The 22,597-nt window shown below is 36.2% G+C and overlaps 2 protein-coding genes across 9 annotated transcripts in view; one reads left to right on the top strand and one right to left on the bottom strand.

The window, feature by feature from the left end:
- The window catches only part of LOC129263391 (vinculin-like), a 55,049-nt gene extending 51,080 nt beyond the window's left edge, over window positions 1–3,969 (top strand). For all 7 annotated transcript variants that reach the window (XM_064100876.1, XM_064100877.1, XM_064100874.1 and 4 more), the window contains one exon: window positions 72–3,969. In XM_064100876.1, the coding sequence (XP_063956946.1) occupies window positions 72–238 (167 nt within the window). In that variant the 3' untranslated portion in view covers window positions 239–3,969. The remainder of the gene's footprint in view (window positions 1–71) is intronic.
- A 1,443-nt stretch (window positions 3,970–5,412) lies between these two features.
- Window positions 5,413–20,798, bottom strand: LOC129262961 (glucose-6-phosphate exchanger SLC37A4-like). 2 transcript variants are annotated; one of them, XM_064100878.1, is made up of 10 exons: window positions 20,674–20,798; window positions 17,591–17,797; window positions 16,606–16,838; window positions 15,150–15,285; window positions 13,433–13,549; window positions 12,674–12,844; window positions 10,838–10,923; window positions 9,921–10,034; window positions 8,978–9,116; window positions 5,413–7,405 (listed from the first exon to the last, which is right to left on the bottom strand). In XM_064100878.1, exons 2-10 carry the CDS (start codon window positions 17,736–17,738, stop codon window positions 7,248–7,250), a joined length of 1,302 nt encoding a protein of 433 aa, XP_063956948.1. In that variant the 5' UTR covers window positions 17,739–17,797; window positions 20,674–20,798; the 3' UTR covers window positions 5,413–7,247. The 2 variants fall into 2 exon arrangements, with proteins under 2 accessions (XP_063956948.1, XP_063956949.1); XM_064100879.1 differs by having other exon boundaries at window positions 20,401–20,689.
- Window positions 20,799–22,597: the final 1,799 nt, after the last annotated feature.

Below are 22,597 nucleotides of genomic sequence, written 5' to 3'. Positions count from 1 at the left end.
AATATCATGAATTTTCATTCTGTGTTTCATTAAAATACTTGAACACATATACATTTCTTCCGGTCCCTCAGAATCCGAGGAGGACATGGAAGCCACAGAGATGCTGGTCGGCAATGCCCAAAACCTGATGAAAGCCGTCAAGGAAACAGTCAGAGCCGCCAAAGCTGCCTCCATCAAGATCAGAACGGATGCAGGCTACAAGATGAGATGGGTCCGCCAAAGACCTTGGTACCAGTAGGTCCACCCAGGAAGATGCCACTGCTTTGATGTTCTCTAAGGCACCTTGTCTCGACCTTTCATAAATTGATTTCGCCCAAGTCGAAGCCATATTCAGTTTAAATGCATCTCCTTAGTAAACTTTTTCCGAAGATAAGATGGGTTCGTCAACGACCTTGGTACCAGTTGGTCCATCCAAGAAGATGCCACTGCTTTAATGTTCTGAAAGATACCTTATGTTGACCTTCCTTAAATTGATTTCGTGCAAGTCAAAGCAATATTAAGATCAGATTGTGTAAAAGCTTGTGTTATGTCCCTCTCCTAATTCGAAGTTCCTGGAAAATGAAGTGGGTCCGTGAAAGACCTTGCTACCAGTCAGTAGGTCCATCCTAGAAAAGGCTCTGCTGTAATGTTCTTTAATGTTACATGTAGGTACCTTGCCAAAAGTCCATGCCGCGTCTTTTATCAAGCATCCTTCTCTGAAGGCAGAATGCATCTTTTCATAGTGGCTTTTTTGCATTCTCTATTGTGTTTTCTATGGTGAAGTGTGAGAATTGGTAATGAAATTGTGCTTGCAGGAGTCCAGCGCAAAAGACGCGGCTCCGACTTTTACAAGGTACGTCAATGTTCTGTAAGGCATCTTGCATCTACCTTCCATAAATTGAATTCGCCCCAGTGCTATGTAAAATCTTGTGTGATATCCCACCCCTAAGTCAAATTCCTCAGAGGATGAGATGGTTAGAAGATCTTCAAAGACCTGGGATGAGTTTCATGAAAGTTATCAGTGCTGACAATATCAGTGAAATCCTTTGTTTTGATTGGTTGAGATGCACTGGCCTCTGACTGTTACTTTAGTAATTGTAGAAAAAAGTCAACTTGTCAGTGTTGACAACTTTCGTGAAACGGTCCCAAGGTGCAGCTAGGTTCTCCCAAGAAGAAGCCATTGCTGCAAATCTCACAGTGCCGATGGCAGCATTAGTTGCTCAAGAGACTTAAAAATCTTGTATCAAGCATTACTCCACTTAGATAGATCAATATGGGGCCCTTTGCAGAAAGAGTTGCATTCAGATGCAAGTCTTAACCCTAATAAGACTGGGAGGAGGGGGGGGGGGCTGATTCAGCCAAACTTAATTTGTTTACAAATCCAATGCAAATACTGTTCTGAGCCAAAATTCATGAATGTATCATTATTTTTCCTTTTACTGATTTACTCTGATTATTTGAGTGATGAAAGGGATGGCTGATAAAACATGACATTTTATACATATACATATATTTTCCATTGCAGCACTTGAACAAATCTTGCTCAAAAAATGTATTAGTTTACAAATCCAATGCAAATACTGTTTTTAGCCAAAATTCTTAATTATATCATTATTTATCCTTTTACTGATTTACTCTGATTATTTGAGTGATGAATAGGATGGCTGATAAAACATGACATTTTATACATATACATATATTTTCCATTGCAGCACTTGAACAAATCATCTATTGGCTAGGGTTTGGATCCCATATGCCTATACAGTTTGCATTTGGTATATGTTACTGTTTTTTCTGCTTTGCATTTAAAAAAAAAATTACAAGACAGTTCTAGAAAGATATTAGTTGCTCATGCAATTTCAAAATTGAGAATCATACAGATGTGCTTGTAAATGGAGGAACAAAATATGTGAACACATTTTTCAATTTTTATACATTTGTATTTATATGTGTTGTTTTTGTCAACGAAAAATAAGTGCTCTCTTATGGCGTGTTTAGACATAGTGCAACAACGTTCAGCAGCATTTTTGACACATCCCCTTACTGATGCCGAACAATGCCCATTACAGACTTGAACTCTAAAATGTGGGGGTGTAGTGGTTCTGACACTTGCCTTTCAATCAGAGGGTCATGGGTTTGATTCCCAGCCATGGCATGTTTTCATTCAGAAAGAAATTTACCCACATTGTGCTATGAAGCCTGAAAAGCCTGGAAAATTGCCAGGGTCTGAATTCAGGCGAAAATCTAAAGACTGGCATCTCTCTGTAGAAATACATGTATGAATATTACTAACATGGTCATGTGCCATGCTTCAAAAGGATCTGTTTACATTAGTATATCCTTCAGGTGATGGGAAATTATGTTTTCTTATAAACCAAGTGTGGACGGTGTTCAATAGTCTTCCGTATATAGAATCGTTTTTCTTTGTTTTTTTTTATGGTAAACGGTTTATAACTTGTGTATGTTTTGAATGAGTTACGTAATATTTTGCTTTCTTTGTTCTAATGGGAAGTGGTTCGTAACATGTGTATGTTTTGAATAAGTAATGTAATATTTTGTATTTTCTTGCTAAATTGTAACAAAATAATGAGAATAGATTGGTGCTTTCTGTAGGTCTTAATTTATGTTGGACAGCAATGAATTATGGGTAAATAATTCAATTAGTAAAATAAGGACAGTGGGATGTAGGAAATAGGTTGGTATAAAGTAAATAGTAAAGATAATGAAACGATGTTTAATAATGATGTGAATTATAGTTATGTAATTTTATCTTGTGTATGATAATAATAATATCGGTGATCAGGATTATAAACTTGTGAAAGCAGGAATATATTTAGAAGGCTGAGTTTGAGTATACTGCCCATTGAGAAATCTGATAGATTATCCGTCATTGAAAATTCATTATGATTATCATGAACAGCATTCTTGTTTCTTTTATTGTTAACTTTGAATGGATAACACTCGTGAAATTTGAAAATAACAGTGTTTGTTAGATAAAGAAGAAAAGGCAGATTTCAAAGACATTTTTCTCTTTGATGATGCATGCATCATGCAAATGTTTTGTCATTGTAAAATCAATATGCTTTTTTAAAAATATCAAACCATGTTTTCAGACAATAATTTTGTTTGTCTAATATTTTGTAGAAACGTTTGTAGCTTCACGAGGAGAGAGAAACAAATATATATTTTCTTATTGATTATACATGACAACTTTAGAAGAGTTATGCCTGTTGGATTTATTTCTTAAACTGTTCTTTTTTATGTAGTGAAATTCTTAAGCGGTAGATGAGCTTTGGTAGTTTCTTTTTCAATCATCGTTTTTCTGTACCCGTGTGATTATATTGGTATTAAGAATGCATGTATATGTCCAAATTATTTAATGATAGATTATAGTGTGCAGTATTTATTTAGCTTCAAAAAGATATATTTAATATAATTAGATGGATGAAATCCAGGTCAGCTCTCGCACATGGCTACAATTGTAGCTCAGCTAAAACTGCTATTTAAAGTATATTCAACAAGTTTGTTACAAACTATTTTGCCTTGCATGAATGCTTAGAAATGTGTTAAGTCAATCTCCTATTTAGAATATGAGATATATATTCTATCTACTAGTATTTTCTTTTGTATTGGGTAAGTCTTTTCATAGACCTATATCCTGCAAAGGTAAATCCTGTTTTTATACATCTCTAAAACCTGTATGCTTTCTTTTTAAGCCGGTAAGAAATATATCCCTATAGCAGACAATGTCCGAATTTATAGAAAAAAAGAGCAATAAAAAGGTGGTACATTTGTGTACAAAGTGTGAACAAGCAGTGTAATTTTAACAGTAGGAATGTATTAATATGCACATATTACACTTTGCCAATGTGACTTTTGATTTTTTTCTCGTTTCGAAGAACCATTTTGGCATTGACTAATTTGAGTATGCAATTCATTGAAAATGATAATTCTTGTCATATTCAACAAATAAAGTCTCAAGTCCTTTCATATGTTGAGCCTATCGAATCTGTTTCTGTTATGCTGCCTATTTCTTTAAAACATAAAGGTTAAAGTGCTATTAGTGTGAGAGATGCAGAGTATCCAATTGATTATGCCGATGATTAGTGATTTTTTTTAAACCAAATTTTCATTTGACAAAGTTAAAAATCATACGGCACGAAGCCCAAATTAGACCATTTGGGCACCAGACTTAATGAAAGTTATACCAAATGGTTAATATTCTGATACGCTACCCATGGTTTACTAGGGTTACCTTAGACCACACTTTTATGGAGTGCCAGTTGTCAACTTATTTATCACTTAGCAATTATTATTATCCTGTTGCACAAAGTTGTCAAAAACATTGAGTTGTGAATGGGAAAGAATAGGAAAATATAAAAAAAGAAGTATAATGAATATTAATGAATTAATTGGTACATTTACATTATAATTACCATAAATATGGAAGATGTATTATGTCAGCATTTCATAGAAGCATGGTTAAAATTTCTAGTTGAGACTAGAGTTTTTTGTTTTTAGAGATGGGAAATAAATGAATTTGAATACCTAGGTTTTAATTATCAGTATACCACCCAATGAGTGAGTCTTAACTCAAGTGATGGTTGGACATAGGGAGAGAGGGGGAAAGAGAAAGAGAAGGAAAGAAAAAGAGAGGGAAAGAGAAAGAGAGGGAGAAGTGGGGGATACTGAGATGGAAATAATGGTGGGAATCTTTCCCCTCCAAAACTTTTTTTCCTAAATTAAAAAAACACTTTGTTAAAGAATTTCAAGAAGGAGGGGGGGGGGGGCAATGTTTAGATGTGTAGAGAATACGCACAGATCCTGCTCTAATGAGGATCTTAGAGCACAGAGAGGAATGGAAAGGGAAAATTTATAAGTTTATCTTTTAAAGTTCAAGATGATGCACAAAGGCCTTTATGATATGTAAAAATATTAGCATCTTTGTGAAACTTGGACCAAACAGTGTGACCCCCCATACTCCTCTCTTTCACGGTAACATAAATATATATACTTACCAATCGTCATCCCCTCTTTATAACACACACAGGCACACATACGTTTTTGTTGTCAGCAATAGACATAAAATGCTTCAACATATGGGGGATATTTGTGTATATGTGAATGACAATTTAACTGAAACCAGGGACAATGATAGAAAATGAGTTTGTCCATATTTTACAAAATGTCCCCGGTTGGATAGTGTTCTGTCATACACACACACTTGGAGGGGCTTAGACACAAACCCATGACACACGCACATTCTCTTGCTCTTTTTTTTCACACATACGCACACACCTTTTATATTTTTTTTTAGCTAGTCTGTCCACATTCTTGTATATCATTAAAAATAACATGATGAAATATCAAATTATTTTGCAGAATCACACAGATGACCGCTTTCACATAATAAAACAGTCGTAAAACAAGTAGTACACTATCTAGTTCATTATTTCATTTTATTTAAAAAATAAATTGATCAAATATGTAATTATTGCACCATCATGATTCGCTACTCCACTGAGTAGGGTCAAAAGAAACATTTTTTTTCCACAGGAATAAGCAGGGAGCACCAACAAAAAAATTATCAGTTGTAAAATATATAAATATAGAAAGAGAAATAATGAATAAATTTAAGTTTTACAAAAGTGAATTACATGATGAAAAAAAGTTATAAAAAAGCAACACTTTCTTAAAATTCAAATGAATGGTTACCCCCCCAAAAAAAAATTAAATTAATAAAAAATAAATGAATAAGAAACCCCTAAAAAATTGGAATACTTGAATGAATGGATCACATATTATAACAAAAGCAAATACATGCACATGAATAAATTAATAAATAAAAAGATAGAATGAGGAACTAACTTCTTTTGTTAATGTTTTGGCACTTCAAGCCCATAATTAGAATTAACAAGGCACTTGATTCTATATTGGAAGCACATTGTATAATAAAAAGTGATTCAGCCCTCGGCCTCCTCAAACTAACAAATACTATAAATTTCTATGAACTGTGAAAACCTCAAACTTAAAATAATTTTTATTCTTTGTTCCCCTTTGATGCTTGTTTTCATTGCATAGCAACTATTGACCAACCAATGAAATAGTTTTTATGGAACACATTGCCACAGTTTTAGAGGTAGGACACTCAGTAGAAGGACTTCATATGGGAGGCTTTATTTTCTGCTGTAGCGATCAATTTACTGTGCTACATAATTATACTTTTGGATCCACAACTTACTACTTCTAGTTTCTTCATTCATCTTCATCATCTGTATATCGCTCGTTTTCTTTGAGCGCTTCTACTGTGGACCTTACATCTGTTCTCACATTCAACCTGCATATTTTAAGCAGTTGATAAGGTTGAGATATGGACTTCACTCCATGAATAATATGTAACCATGTATAAATGTAATGTGTCCCAATTCAGTCTGAATTTTTCGTAGATTGGTCACCAATTCTCATGTTCATCCTGCTTATTGTAAGCATTAAGAAAAAGCTAAAAAAATCAGCTCACTCCATGAAGAATGATTATTGATGTACATGTATAAACCCTGTGAGTTTGAACTCTGTTTTTTAGGAAACTGGTAACCAATTCTCATGTTGATCCTGCGTACAAGGAGCATGATGATAATGCTGAGAAATGGGATTTCACTCCACGAATAACAATGCCATTGTAACCATATAGAGGGACCTTGCAGGCTCCAATTTACTCTGATTTTTTAGGAGACTGGTAGCCAATTCTCATGTTCATCCTGCGTATAAGGAGCATGATGACAAGGCCGAGAAAAGGATTTCACTCCATCAAAAATTTGTGTCCATATATAAACGTTATGTGTCCCAATTCAGTCTGAATTTTTAGTAGATTGGTAACCAATTCTCATGTTCATACTGCATATTGTCAGCATTTAATAAAAGGATAAAAAAATCAGCTCACTCTATGAAGAATGATTAATGATGTATAAACCCTGTGAGTTTGAACTCAGCCTGCTTTTTTTTAGGAGATTGGTAACCAATTCTCATGTTCCTCCTGCTTATTGTAAGTATTAAGAAAAAGCTAAAAAAATCAGCTCACTCCATGAAGAATGATGTATAAACCGTGTGAGTTTGAACTCAGTCTGCTTTTTTAGGAGACTGGTAACCGATTCTCAGGTTCATCCTGTGTATAAGGAGCATTATGATAAGGCTGAGAATGTGCTTCACTCCATGAATAACAATGCCATTGTAACCATATAGAGACCTTGCGGGTTCCAATTTAGTCTGATTTTTTAGGAGACTGGTAGCCAATTCTCATGTTCATCCTGCGTATAAGGAGCATGGTGATAAAGGCTGATAAATGAGACCGATTCCATGCAGTAGAGAGCGTGTGACCAGGAATAATGCTGTGAGATGTAGGTCAGAGGAAGCCCAGCTAATACACCACCCACTACAGAGAGGGACAGAGAGAGAGGGCATATATTGTATTAAAATGGCATATACAAGTAAATTCCAAGATTACATAATAAAAATGCCACACCTTGGGTAAGAATGCAGGAACTGTTCAGTGCATCCCAGAAAAAACAAAACAAAACATAAATTTATTGATGATTTTTATCATAACTCAATCAGACAAATTATGTCATTGTAAAGCGTAGAATCCCTTCTTAAACCTAGTATACAATATTCCTTGTTCATGCTTGAGTGACTAAAAACAATTTGGATTCCTAAAAATTGAATTTCAATAGTTTTTATAAAATAAAGATGCTTTAAAAGCTAGCTGTCGCACCTACTGAAAGCTCTATTTTACTTAACCAGCCATGCATTAAGTCTTTTGTAAACTGTGCGAAAGCTACAGGAAGGAAATTGTGAAAACAGATTTGTTTAATAGAATTATGGAAAGACAAAAATTCCTTCAAAGAGACCAAACTTTGTTATTTCTTGACCATTTTCTAAAATCGTACCCCTAATCCCTTTGTCTGCCACAGAGAGAATCACTCCTGCGCCACACAATCCCAGCCATGGCGTGTTTTCTTTCAGCAAGAAATTTATCCACAATGTGCTGCACTCGACCCAGGTGAGGTGAATGGGTACCCGGCAGGAGTAATTCCTTGCATGCACCGAGTGCCGGTGATGGTAGCTCGAGCTAAAGCCGGGGTAATAATAGCAGCGCTTTGTATCCTCAGGCAAAAAGCAATTTATAAATCCAGCTATTATTATTATTATTAATTTCAAGGTGCAACCGGAAGAGGGGTTTTGCAAGGACTATGCTAATTCAGTTCGTAATAGGTTTTAACTAGTTTATTGTAAAGAAAGGCTTGGTGTGTACATAGTACAATGTGATGCGCACATCACCAATGTGTATGTGTGTATGAACAATCGTCTTAATGCACTCTGTGTGTATTGTGAATAGATTGTGACTTGAGTCGAAATTGGCAGTCTGCTTATGTGACTCTTGTCGGACAAAGCGGAAGAATAGTTATTGTACAATGAACAAAGAATCATCGTACTATCGGCACAGAGAAACTGTACAATGTAAAGGCATAATACAATCAGCAAAAGGGCACCCTACAATCTGTGCAGGGATATTGTGCAATCTGTGCAGGGATATTTGGTGATTTCAAGTTCAGTGTTGACTTCTTGGTGTTGGTGTTAGGTCAATTTTCACATGAGTAAAACGACGAACATAAAACGAAGATGGTCCTGAAAAGTCACTCACTTGGTGTTGAGCTGTCAATATTGTGATCTGCATTATTTGTTCTAACTCAGAATAGGTTTTGGAGCTAGGAAACGCAATCAAAATCAGCTTCTAACACCAACACTAACACCGAACTTGAAATCACCCATTGTACAATGCTGGACACAAGAAGTCGTAATATGATTGTAAATAACGCAAACACAAAACTTGTAGCCTGTAGCATATGACACCATAATAAAAACACAGACCAATTAATCAGATAATGATCGTAACGCATGTGAAAGAGAAAAAAAATTGGGGTCAGAAGCCACTGTCCCAACTCACCGCTTGAAGCCAAAGCAGCGAAGGCATGCACTGTCCCTGATAAATGAATGGGAGAGTTCTCCACAGCGAGGATGCCAAACAATGCCACACAGCTCTTCTGGGCAACACCTAGGCATAGACCAATCAGTAGTATAAGCTCCTAAAGGAGAGTCATAACAATGATAATACTGATAATAATAATGCAGAGTATTTTTAAAGCACCAAATCCACATGGATTAGGATTACCTAAGCAGAGACTAACCAATAGAAGCTCCTAATAAAAAAAGATAATAAAATAGTATTACTACTACTTCTACTACTACTACTACTACTAACAATAATAATAATTGTAGTAATTATAAATGATAACAATTACAAGAATAATAACAATACTAATAATATCATTATCATTTTTTTCAATAATAATGATAGTGTAGAGTATCTTTAAATTGCCAATCCGCATGGACCACATACTCAAGATGTAAAGGAAAGGAGAATATTCCATGTACAGGAAAGTTACAAAGAATAAAAGAAAAACAATAATGATAAATAAGGGATACTACGAAATGGAAGGCAATTTTGAACATCTGGGTTTTGAGAGCAGTTTTGAAACATTTCAAATATTATGAATGCGATGAGGAAATCGATTCCACAGAGTAGTTATTGCCAACTTGAGGAATTCTATGGCATCAATGCTCCCAACATTTAAATGGTACTCTATCATTCTTAATTTTTATCAACTCTCCAGGTTTTATGAAAATTGATCTTATTCTTTAAATTTTCTTTTTAATACATTTTAAATAATGGTTTCAAAATTTAGTTGAAGTTAACTTTATCAGAATTTCCTATATCTGTATCTCTGGGGGTCTGGCAACAATTAATCATTATTTTAAAGCCTTTCTCTCAAAATAATTGCATACAATTATACATTACTTGTATTCAGCGTAAGTCATTCAAAATTTACCTGGTAAGTTTCTGGAGCGATGTAATTTCTCAGGGCATGGAGTGATAAAAGATTCAATGCAACCATTAGCAGTAACCATGGATACCGTGATGTTCCTCTCCGCCTCCGACCATACTGTTCATATCAATAAAATATAATAGTTCATAATTCGCCTGCTTCCCTCAAGGAGAGACTAAGGGAAATTTTTAAAGATATTGTATTTTTTTAATTTTGCCCTTTTTAATTTGCTGATATTTGAGTTTGACTTGAAATTTTTAAAGATTTTTTGCATCATTGGATAGCCTACGCTGTACTCTTTTAATATTAGAAATAACAAAAAATAATCATTAAAATTAAACCTAAATCCCTACTTGCTGGAAGCCAACACATTATAATCAAAGTATACAACATGTGCATATTATACAAAACTAACTGATTTTCAAGCAAGTGGAAGAAGTATTATATTCCTACACTGAGAATGAAATCATTCCATTTGATGGCTATTAAATGATAGTAAACTTGCTATAAATAGTATACATTTGTCATTAAAAATGTATGAAATGGGACCTAGGAGAGAAGAACTGTTTTCCAAATGGACATGGGATGCTGTAGCTTACATTTGCTACTAGTTTATCTGCAATATATAAAGGGGGGGGGGGGTTTCCACAAAGAGTTAAGTATGACTTAGAGTCGCACTTAAATGCCTAGTTGCGTGCAATATAAAAGGCATGACAGCATTGGTCAGATTATGCGAGGAGGGCACGCACTACTGCATATTGATCAATAAGATTGCACGTTACACATCATGAATGCGTCGGCATTTAAGTGCAACTCTAAGTCATACTTAAATCTTTGTGAAACATCCCCCAGATGTTATACTTTCTATAGGAGCACCAAGTGAATTATGCAATAGTCAATGAACTTAGTGCATAACTTACCTTTGCTACAAGTTTATCTGTAATATATCCTGATGTTATACTGCCAACGGTAGCACCAAGGGAATATGCACTTGTAAATGAGCTTCCTGCAATGCAAAGTTAACATAACAAAAGTTACTGTCTAATACTAAGTATCTTCTTGACCTTTTGTTATACAGGGTGGCCCATAAAAAATAAACAAAAACCAAGAATTATCCATGCTTCACTGCAACTTACTCATAATCACAATACAGACATTGAATTCCTAGAGGTTTAATATAACATTTCAGTTCCCTGACGGATCTTTATTTTGCCACAAGGGCTTATATTTTGCCAAAACATCAGGGAAAATATGAGGGAAAAGAGCTACGGACGGAAATTAATTGAGTATTTATGAAACAGATAGACGAGAAAATATCTGTTACATTATAAAGCCTATGCAGATTCACCATCAGAGACTGCATTGGCCTTAATATGCTAAGCTTGTAATGAGTTGCTACGGCTCTAATATGTTTATCCATGGTAGGGCCAAGACCTTTCTTTTGTACCATGAAGAATTTGACTCAGTCTGCACCCTCTCTTACACTAATCTTACCCTATCGCTCACCTGTTGTATGACTAAGACCTTTCTCTTGTATCAATAAAAATTGGTCCCAGTCCTACCTCTCACACCAATCTTACCCCATCTCTCACCTGTTGTATGAGTTGGACCTTTTCTCTTTTATCAATAAGAATTAGTTTCAGTCTTCCCTCTCTAACTCTCACAAATCTTACCCTATCTCCCACCTGTTGGATAACTAAGACTTTTTTCTTGTATCAAGAAGAACTGGTCTCAGTCTTACCTCTCACACCAGTCTACCCTATCTCTCACCTGTTGTATGGCTAAGACCTTTCTCTTGTTTCAAGATGAACTGGGCCTGTTGCATAAAAGTTATTGTACAACGCCTACTTAGCTTGTTGTACGCTAGCAAATGGGAGACTGAATGTCAAACATTTGTACCGTTGAACACACGACGTACCATCCAAAATGTACCGTCCAAAATGTACTGTTGCACGGCTTTAGGAAGTGACGTCACAATACGATTTAATTCATTGCGCTCAGTAAAAATAAAGGCGCAATACCAATATGCGTATGCTGGCTAAAAGCGCAATGCTGCCCAAGATCATGCACGCTTGTGGGATTTTTCTTTTCGCTTTCAATATTTTTGCTCCCTTTACATAGATTACTGCAGGGGAAAACTCTGTTTTTTTTTGTATTTTTGCTAGATTCCAAGGCGTTTGGTGAAAGAAAGAGACTCTCTATAGAGCATCTTTCTTTCACCTTATGCAAAATCTCGCACCATCGCACTCATGCCTATTCGCTATTTGTATACCATTATGGTTACTTTGCCATGCAATGGCACATGTAACTTCCATGAAATCCTTGATTCCTATTGGCTGTTGATCAGCATTACCATTGGTTACCAGTTACCATTGGATGGCAAAGTTACCAAAATAGTAACTTTTATGCAACGGAGCCCAGGTCCCAGTCTTACCTCTCACATCATTCTTACCTCTCACACCAATCTTGCCATATCTCTCACCAGCTGCATCACTAAGACCTTTCTCATGTATCTAGAGGAACTGGTCCCAGTCCTACCTCTCACACCAATCTTACCCTATCTCTCACCTGTTGTATGACTAAGACCCTTCTTTTGTATCAAGAAGAATTGGTTTCAGTCTTCCCTCTCAAAAATCTTACATTATCTCTCAAATGTTCTATGACTAAGACCTTTCTCTTGTATCAAGAAGAACTGGTCCCAGTCTGACCTCTCACACCATTCTTACCTCTCACACCAATCTTACCATATCTCTCACCTGTTGTATGACTAAGACCTTTCTCTTGTATCAGGAAGAGTTGGCCCCAGTCTGTCATCCCGGTAACAAGAAAGTTACTGATCATGAAGAGTAGAGCTATAACCCAGAGTGCTGGGCTTGTTAGGATGGACTTGAGATTCTCAAAAGTACTCGCTGATTCAGATGTTTTTGCTGGAAAGGATATTATATTTTTAAAAATAAACAAAAAAAAAAGGTTTGCTCTGACAAGTTTCTCCAATATACTTGATAATTCAGATGTTTCTGTTGGATTTAATAGCATATTCAATGAAACCAATTATGACTCGTTCTGACAAGATTCTCAAAAATACTTGATGATTCAGACGACTTTGCTGGAAAAAATAAAATATTCAATGAAAACAACTATGGCTCGCTCTGACCAGATTAATTCAAATTGAAGATAGCTGATTATTAAAAAGTAACAGCAAGACTAGATAACCCTAAATAAAAAAGTTTTTCTGTTTCATGAAATGCAATTTCTGTGTTTTCTGTGTTTTTTGTGTTTTAATCGTCATATACGTTGACATGAACAAAACATACAATAAAGCAATTGTAAATTTTTTTTGTGTGTGTTTTCTTGATTGCTTTGCTTTTTATGATTTTCACTTTATTGGTCATAATTCAAATGTATACTATCGGCATATGTTTTCCATGAGACTATGTGAGCTTTATCTGTTTATGTGATTTCTGAATGAATTTCCATATCCCGGAAATCTGGGGACTCCACCCTACATCACTTACTTGTATCATTATTCTTTGATTGTTCACTGTTCGCATGTAGAGATGGCTGTCCGACATCAGTGGGTGAGCTTCGTATTATGAATCCAGCCGTCGCAGCGACAACAATAGCACTCCCAGCTGTAAAAAAAATTTGCACTGCTATAGATTCCACTAGAAATTCCAACTACAACCCTAGGTTTGATACTACACACTCAGAGATGCCAACCGTTACGGAATACTAGTCAGATAAGAAATTACAATGTGAATAACTAAACGGCTGAACCAAATGTTTTCTTACGAGACAAAACGGGATAACAAAAGTTTTTCGCTCTGTCATTCAATCGGGAAGTAAACACTGAATTTACATCAGAACACATCTCATTAATATTGTGTAAGGGTTGGCAACTCTGTACCCTACCCTAAACCTAACGTTACACCATATTGAAAACCCTAACCCTTTAAGATTTTCATTGAGTTAAAAAGAAAACACATCCTAAATTTAAAATGATCAAATTGATCAACAATTACCCACTTTAGTATTTCATTCAATGCAGGAGAAATTCAACAAGCACTTGAATAAAATGAGAAAACAAGGACTGAAGTTCAGGTTCACTCAAGCAATCTTAGTCAAACTTCCAAGCAGTCCTGCAAAAAATGGTTGTTAAAGAAACTATCGTTTCTTGTCTTTTATTCGGCTTTACAATGTCAAATTTTGACAGTATGTAGGAGAATCGTTCGTTAACATTAACCAAAGTTACTTTCTTTTGAAGATCAATTTCCTATTTGGCCCAATTACAGAGAACTTTCGCATGCAACTCATTGATGATTTCAAGGTGGCTGAAAACTTCCAAGCAGTGGTGTTGAAGAAACTTTTGTATCTTGTCATTTCTCAAACTTTAAAACATCAAATTTTGACGGTATAATAATAATAGGCATTTACATAGCACCATCTATCTAGAAATATTCTATTCCGAGGTGCTATTTAATATTATCATTACTCCAGCTTTAGCCTGTGCTGCCTTTCAGTGCTCATGCATTCAAGGAATTAATCCTACCTGTACCCATTCACCTCACCTGGGTTGAGTGCAGCACAATGTGGATAACTTTCTTGCTGAAGGAAATTACAAAGAAGGAGAATTGCTCTTTTACATAAAGCTAAGTTTGTAATTTTTTTGGTTTTTTTTTGAAGATCAAATCACTATTTGGCCTAATTACAAAGTTGATTTTAAGGCTTGGTCCCACTGCACTTATGGATGCAAAGAGGATGTAAATCGAAAAAGAATCTTGCCATCTGTTGGAAAACGTTATTGTATCTGTTGTGTACACGTTGCATACGTGTTCCATACGCTCTATATCCATCCACTGTGATTTCATTGTTCGCCCATTGTCTGGAGCGGATGTCCGCTATATCCGTTATGAATACGTTTTGTGCCCGTTGGTCAGTGAGACCAGGGTCCCGTTTTACAAAGAGTTACGATTGATCGGATCAATCTCAACTGTATGGAAATCCATTAATGTCATCATTTTTTTCTACTGGACATTGGCACAATGTCCTTTGTAAACAAAGAGAAGTGTGCACTAAATTTTCATGAAAATGATGAATGAGTGAATATACATCATATTTAGAAAATGTTTTGAACAAACATGAATTTTAGATGATGTTGCTGGCTTGCCATAGTTGTGGTTGATTGGATCAATCGTAACTTCTATAAAGATGGGGGCCGAGGACTTTACTTACCACAGAACTGCATAGCACCTCTCCAACCAAAGTTGATGGCAAGTAGAGCCAGACCGAGGGGTCCTAGAGTCCCTGCGACATTAGCAGCAGATGATATCAGGCTCCACCATAGACCGATCTCCGATGGCAAATACCACTAAAGAATCCAGACACAATATAATACCACTTAGAATAACTTCAAATTAAATAAAACTTCACTGGTGACCGATCACAAAAGAATTACATATAAAGATAATTGAGAGTAACTGCATTAAACACTGATTTCGAGAGAGAGTATGCAAAAACAAGGTTAAATTGTGACTGTATTATTGTGGATCTAGAACTGGTACCTGTAATTCATGATACTGAAATGGAAGCTGAAAAAAATGATCACACTGATGACTGGCAACACAGATAAGGTTTGGGGGTGACTGGTCACACACTGCTTTGGTAGTTTCTAGTTCTAACACACATAGTGTGTGTAAAAAAAAAAGATAAGAAGATATAGAAGAGAGGAGGAAGAAGAAAAAGAAGAGGAGGAGAAAAAAAATAAGAAGACAACGAAAAAGACAAAGAAGAAGAGGAAGAAGTATCATCTCCTTGAACTCTGTTACCTGTTTCAAGGCCTTGGCTACTCCGGGCTAGCTCACGCCCATGAGAAAAGACATAGGGATAAAACTTCCGCCCACCTTGAGAAAGATAAATGAAGTGAGAGAATGCTGGTGGAAAAGAGAAGATGCAGAACAGAGAAAGAAACAAAGGATGAGAAAGAAGAAGTAGAAGAAAAGAAAGAAATAGAAAAGAAGAGGAAGAAGAAATGAGGAGGAGGAAGGAAGAGGAAAAGACAAAGGAAGAGAAGGGAAAGGAAAGAAGAAATAGAAGAAAAGAAATAAAACAGAAGAAAAAAAGAGAAAAAAAAGAAGTAGGAGGAGGAGGGGAAAGAAGAGGAATAGAAAGAGGATGAAGAAGGAGAAGTATCATCTTCTTAAAATCTCTTACATGTACCTGTTTCAGGACCTTGGCTACTCCCGGCCAGCTCACACCCTGAGCAAGGCCCATCAGGAACGACATCTCGATGAAACTTTCCACAAACGTTGACACAGAAAACTGAAGTGATACTGGTTGCAAAGAGAACACGCAGAGACAGAGAAATGGTCCAAGGAACAGAAAGGAGGGGAAAGAAGAAGTACAATAAAATAAAAAGAAGATAAGGAAGAAGGGACAGAGAAGGTAAAGGGGAAGACAGAGGAGAACAAGAAGGAGAACAAGGAGGAGAAGAAAAAGAGAAGAGGAGGAAAGAGAATAAGGAGAGGAAGAAGGATAAGGAGAAAGAGGAAGAGAAAGGAGGGGGAGGAGGAAAAAGGAATAGAAAGAGGAACAGGAATAGAGAGAGTAATAGAAAGTGGAAGAGGAAGAGGAATAGAAAAAAGGAGGAAGAATAAGAATAAGAAATATTGATCTCCTTAAAATCTCTTACCTGTTTCAGGACCTTGGCTACTCCCGGCCAGCTCACACCCTGAGCAAGGCCCATCAGGAACGACATAACGATGAAACTTTCCACCGACGTTGAGACAGAGAACTGTAGCGAGAGAACACCGGTGACAAAGAGACCCATCGGAAACATCGCTCGAGGGCTGATCTGATCAGAGATAATCCCTCCGATAAACTTGCTGATGGCGTAGGCTAATGTTAGACTACTTGTAATGGTACCTGAAGATCGAAGGGGGAGATTGGGAGGACGAAAGAAGCAGGGAGGTGAGCGATAATACAGTGATCACAAATAAAACAATAAAAAGCTGAAAAAAAGCTGACGAGTGATGGGAAAAGAGAGCTGAAATTAAAAGAGCTCCCTTACATGTACTTTTGTACAGAAGTAAGCTAAAGTTGAAATTAAGCTAAGAAAACAATAAATCAGCTAAAAAGCTGAAAACTGTCATCCTGGGGGGGGGGGGGGAAGTGGACATTGGAAAGAGAGAGGAGAGAGGGAATGTCAACGATTTGAAGAGAGATAGAGGGGGGGTGTAGAATTGGAGAGAGAATGAGGAGGGGGAGATGATACTACGTTGTGTACAGGTAAGCTGCGTTTCTTGATGGATTTTCTTCAGACCTCCAATTGTTGTTTTCTTCTACTTGGAGTTTAAAAAGTAAAATAAAGGAGAAGATTGAAGGGAAACAAAAAAAAAAGGAGGAAGAGATGAAGAAGAAAAAGAAGTTGAAGATTAAGAAGAGGCGTATAAAGGAGAAGAGGAAGAGAAAGATAAGGAAAAGGAGGAGAAGAGGAAGGAGAAGAAGTAGAAAAAGAAGACAATGAGGAGTAAGAATGAGGGTGTAGTAGAGAAAAATTAGAAGAAGAATACAAATAACAATTAGTTGGAGGAAAATAAAGTTGCAAATAATATGACTTCAGAGGAAAGAAATAGATTAAAAACAAATGACAGGGGTGAAAAAAAAGTATGACTCACCAAGATCATTATTCTTGAGGCCTTCTTCTTTTATTATTTCTGGTAAAAGGAAGACAAAACTCTTTCTGTTTAAGACATAGAGACCATAGCCAATGAAGAGTGTCCCGACGTTGATGAGGCGCCATTGTGTGTACACATTCATCACCATATCTGAGCAACAAACTCCAAGACAAGTAGTATTCAAGGAGATGAAAATGGTGAGTTGATCTGAAAGAAAGGGGGAAATCATAATGGATTCTTCTAAATGTAGCACTCCCTATCAGACATACAATCCCTTTTATAACGCTAAGGTTAAATTATCCCACACCAGCACTAGATAGCTAGCTGAAATCCGCCCGTTACTTATTTTAAAACTAGTTTTTTTACTCTATCCTGGCCTGGACGTGGTCCGACTCCTAACTCAGCAGATCTAATGTTACATGTAGGTCTACCAGTCCACGTCCATGGCTCCCTGCCGGCTCAAGGAGGTAGTCCAGACCCCGCGAAACAACCAGACAAACAGAGACTGAATCTTTCAGTCTTGTCCAGGTTGGCTGATAAATGTAAGAAAAGGGTCCAATGAGGTGAGACACATTAACATTTGATTTCCATTTTTTTTTAAAAAGAAATAGACGTCTAGTTTAGATCTAGATCTAGACCCTACATTCCGGTAGGTCTTGATCGACATCTAATTGGAGCTTAGTTAGTCCGTGGTTGGCGGATAAAGATATTAACGTTTTAAGTTAAGACTAACTTTCCATGGTTTTCAAAAACGGGCTCCTGTCCATAATAATAGATCTGACGTTAGATTAGACCCCAAATTCCAAAATCAGTCCATTTCTGTCACGGATAGCCTATGCTCCACTGCGCGCTGAGAGTTGAAACTTCCTCTGGCTCCGTGGCATGCATCCCCTCCATCAATATTATTGACGGAGGGTATGCCGCAGCGCGGAGCCAGACAAAGTATCAGTGGACATGGCAGAGCATATCCCTGACTAGGCCAAGAGCTGCAGTCTCTGTTATATTAGTTGTTCCGCTGATCTCCGTTGGCTCCACTCACCAATTACAGAGACCGAAGTTCTAACTCAATCTGTACAGGGACTCAATGGCAGAAATCTATAAGGTAAATAGAACCCCCACAAACATTTCAATCTTATTATTAGTACTACTACCAAAATATAACCTATTAAGACCGCAGTATTTATATCGCACACACATTTAAAAAATTCATTAAAACGTCACTTTTGTAACCAAAACTACTAATTTCCTAGACCAAAAGCTTCAGTCTCTGTATTTTGGTTGTTCCGCTGAACTACGTTGGCTCCACTCACCAATACATGGACTGAAGAGTTGTTGGCCCGTGGCTATAGACAACATGTAAGTGAACTAACGAGTAACGTTTTATAGGTCGAGATTTAAAACTGTTTTTAAGCTAAATTTACAGTTTCATGGTTTCCATTATCAGGGAAATATAAATAACTTACAAGTAATTGCGTACCTTGGACTAGAGTTATTGAAAAAATTCCTCTGGATGATTGAGAAATCTTTCATCTAAGAGTTAGACATTTTCACCTAAGCTGACGGTTTTTCTTGCAAGTTGCCATCTTGAATGATGTCATTATCCTTATTAACTTTTCAATGTCTCGATATATCGAATGTCGTCTGCTACCTGTGATCATAGCGGTTTAGCTCGCATATGGAACAGATCGTATAATATCAAAAGCAATATCGATATCATATTCGTAAATTGTTGATGCCCTCTCCGTTCGTAAATATCTCTTAATTTGGCTGCCATTTTGGGGGTGATTCTCGAGACCAAGACAAGTAAACATCGGTAAAGTACTATTTTCATACCTTTTGATCTCTTTTTTTTATATGTCCTTATTTTTTATATATTCAAGACATTATTTAGGTAGTTTCTAAATCCTTAGACTGTAAATTCGATTAAAACAAATTATTGAAGTCTGGACAGTACTAGTCGGCGAATAGGTGAACGTGATAACACATGCGAGCTCACACTAACGAACCACTGTCAGTGAATGGGGATTATAGTGAAATGTCAGAAATTGTTAAGGAAATCCCAAGAAACGACGGTTATTCCTGTCTAGACCAAAAGCTTCAGTCTCTGTATTTTGGTTGTTCCCCTGAACTGCGTTGGCTCACTCACCAATACAGTAAAATGTCAGAAATTGTTGATTAAATCCCCAGAAACGACGGTTATTCCTGTCTAATAATTTCCATACAGTTGCAATCTATAGTATAAAACATTTGTAATGAGGGATCACTGTTGTATTTACTGGAGCGCTCAACAACTTGAATTTTTGAGCACATTTTGTGCAGGCCCTCTTTTGGTGGAAAGTAAAATTTCAAGAAAATTTTCATTTTTCAATCTCTATTTTTAATTCAGAAAAAATAATTAAAAGACTTCAATTTAGGGCCTACTTAAGAACCAAGTAAAATATGATGAATAGTTGCAATGGAAAATGACCGTGACAGTAAAAAAAATCAAGCATTTGTCCCCGAAAATAAGCCAAAAATTGCCAACATTATTTTGACACACAGGGAATAGTACTTTAAGTTTAGTAGAGTAACAGTGAACAAGGTTAAATGAAAAATCAACCTTTAGTTGTTCATTCAATCATTGAATATATGACTATGAGTGGAGAGAGGTTCGAATCCAACCAAGTTCCAACCCAAAAGAAAAAAAGAAGAAAAAGAGAATAGAAGAAGGGGGTTATGGAGAAGTATTTTTCCACTGAAAGAAAAAGACTGATTTTTCGGTCTAATCTAACGTGATCTACCCCGTTCCAACCTGAACCGTTTCCGCTCACCTGCCTATCACTCAACCACGCCACGACCGGCAGCGGAAGCCACGCCGGGCTGGCGGGGTGGGCAATAACCCACTTCCCGCTCGATGGCAGCCATTATTGGCTCGCAACATCATCGACAATATCTCATCTGCAAAAGCTAAAGAAGCTCGGTGATAGTCTTACATATGTTGCTGGACTATTCTACTATCAAACATGATCCAACTACGTATTCTTTATCTGAAATTTTCCTAAAACCTACATAATTACAAAGTTACAATTCACCGATCGACTCACCGCGACGAGGGGTATCGAAGTGTTAACTAAAAAAGTATCCGATTAACTTGCTGGGAATTCCATGTAATTGTATCCGATGTATACCTATCGTTTTAGCACATCGGGGAAGGGATGGCAGGGGCCGTAATAGGATTACGTTACGTATTGCGCGTTTCCGTTTTACACCCTGGCGAAGGCAATTTCCGTAAAAATAGCTACAAAGCGACTAGTGAAGAGTCTACACACGTCGCTGGTTAGATATGCACGTAACACTGCACCGCATGCAATCTACACAGCCACTGAAAATAGCACAGTGTTCAGTAGCCTCTTGTCGAGGCCCTGGCGGCTGCTTTCCGAGCGAAGCGAGGGATTCCCTAATTCGCGAAGCGAATTAGGCCTGGCGCGAGCACTTAATGTACAGAGAGCACTTAATGTACAGAGAGCAGTCATATGGATTAAATCCGAACATATTTTGCAGTGGCGTTTGTATCCCGATGCACAAGGAGGTGAAAAACCTACAATTCGGGCAAAGAAAGTAGCCAAAATTAATTTAGAAAGCAGTAATAATAATGTTAAGACAAGAATAATAACAATAGTACAAAACGAAGGAGAATCTACAGCATCATACAAGTCCAGTTGTTTTAAATTGTTTCAAAATGATTCTAAGCGATGAATTAAAATCCCAATATACTGCTTCTGCAACGATTATCTACTACTACTACTACTACTACCACTACGACTAATTATAACAATGATGATAATAGACTACTATACTACTACTACTACTACTCACTCGATCATAGTACTACTCACTACTATACTACTACTACTACTATACTACTAGTACTACTACTACTGCTACTACTACTACAATTCTTACATGTAATGATAAGAAGAAGAAAACTTGGAAGAAGAAGAAGGTCGAAGGCGAAGAAGAACAAGAACAAAAAAAAATAATACTTATAAATAATTAATAATATACTACTACTACTACTACTACCAATAATAATAATAATAATAGTGATAATAATATTAATAGTAATCATGATAATATTGACAAACTATGTACTTAATAATTAATAACAGTTTCAAAATGATGCTAATGATAATAAAGTATACTACTTCTACTACATGATAAAAACATAATAATAATAATAATAATAATTATAATCAAAATAATAATAACAATAATAATGAATTATAATAATATCGATAATATATAACTACATTAACTACTCTATTGTACTATTACTACTACTACCATGACGACTACTAATAAAACTAATTGAATAATACTACTAAAATAATCACCACTACAACTAATTATAATTATAATATGAAAACAAAGTAAAAACTACTTGTATAGCAATTTATAATCAACAAAATCATAAAAAGTGTTGTCCAGTTAGTTTCCCCTTAAAGGGATCGTCCAGGCTGAAAATATTTCTATTTTAATAAATAGAGTAAAATTCACAGAGCAAAATGCTGAAAATTTGATCAAAATCGGATAACAAATAATGAAGTTCCAGTTTCATCAATATGATAGCTGTTCTGTTGTCGCGATAATGAGAACTGGTAACAGATGGACAGACAAACGGTGCACAAACAGATGGAAAACATGATGCTTCCAGCAACTTCACTGTAGTAAAAAAATCCAATCACTGTTATTGCAGTAACATTTACGGTATGGTTATCAGGTGTTCCTGATAAAAAGCACTGCTTTTTAGTGGATCCCTCCATTTTCTCAGAATTTTGTTTTATAATGGTTATGATATTTTGCTTATATCTAATACTCTGTTTTGTTTTACTGTTACTTATAGATAAATATCATATATTGTACATGCCTCAATTTATTTTGCCTGTATGATAAGTTCAGTGTAACTATTTTGACCACATGCATTACTTTGTTCTGTTGATAATGCAATATAATAAATTGAATTGAATT

Source organism: Lytechinus pictus, chromosome 6 (assembly GCF_037042905.1).
Source record: "Lytechinus pictus isolate F3 Inbred chromosome 6, Lp3.0, whole genome shotgun sequence".
NCBI classification, from domain to species: domain Eukaryota; kingdom Metazoa; phylum Echinodermata; class Echinoidea; order Temnopleuroida; family Toxopneustidae; genus Lytechinus; species Lytechinus pictus.
Note: the sequence above shows the minus strand (reverse complement) of the source record. Positions and strands in the feature narration are given on the sequence as shown.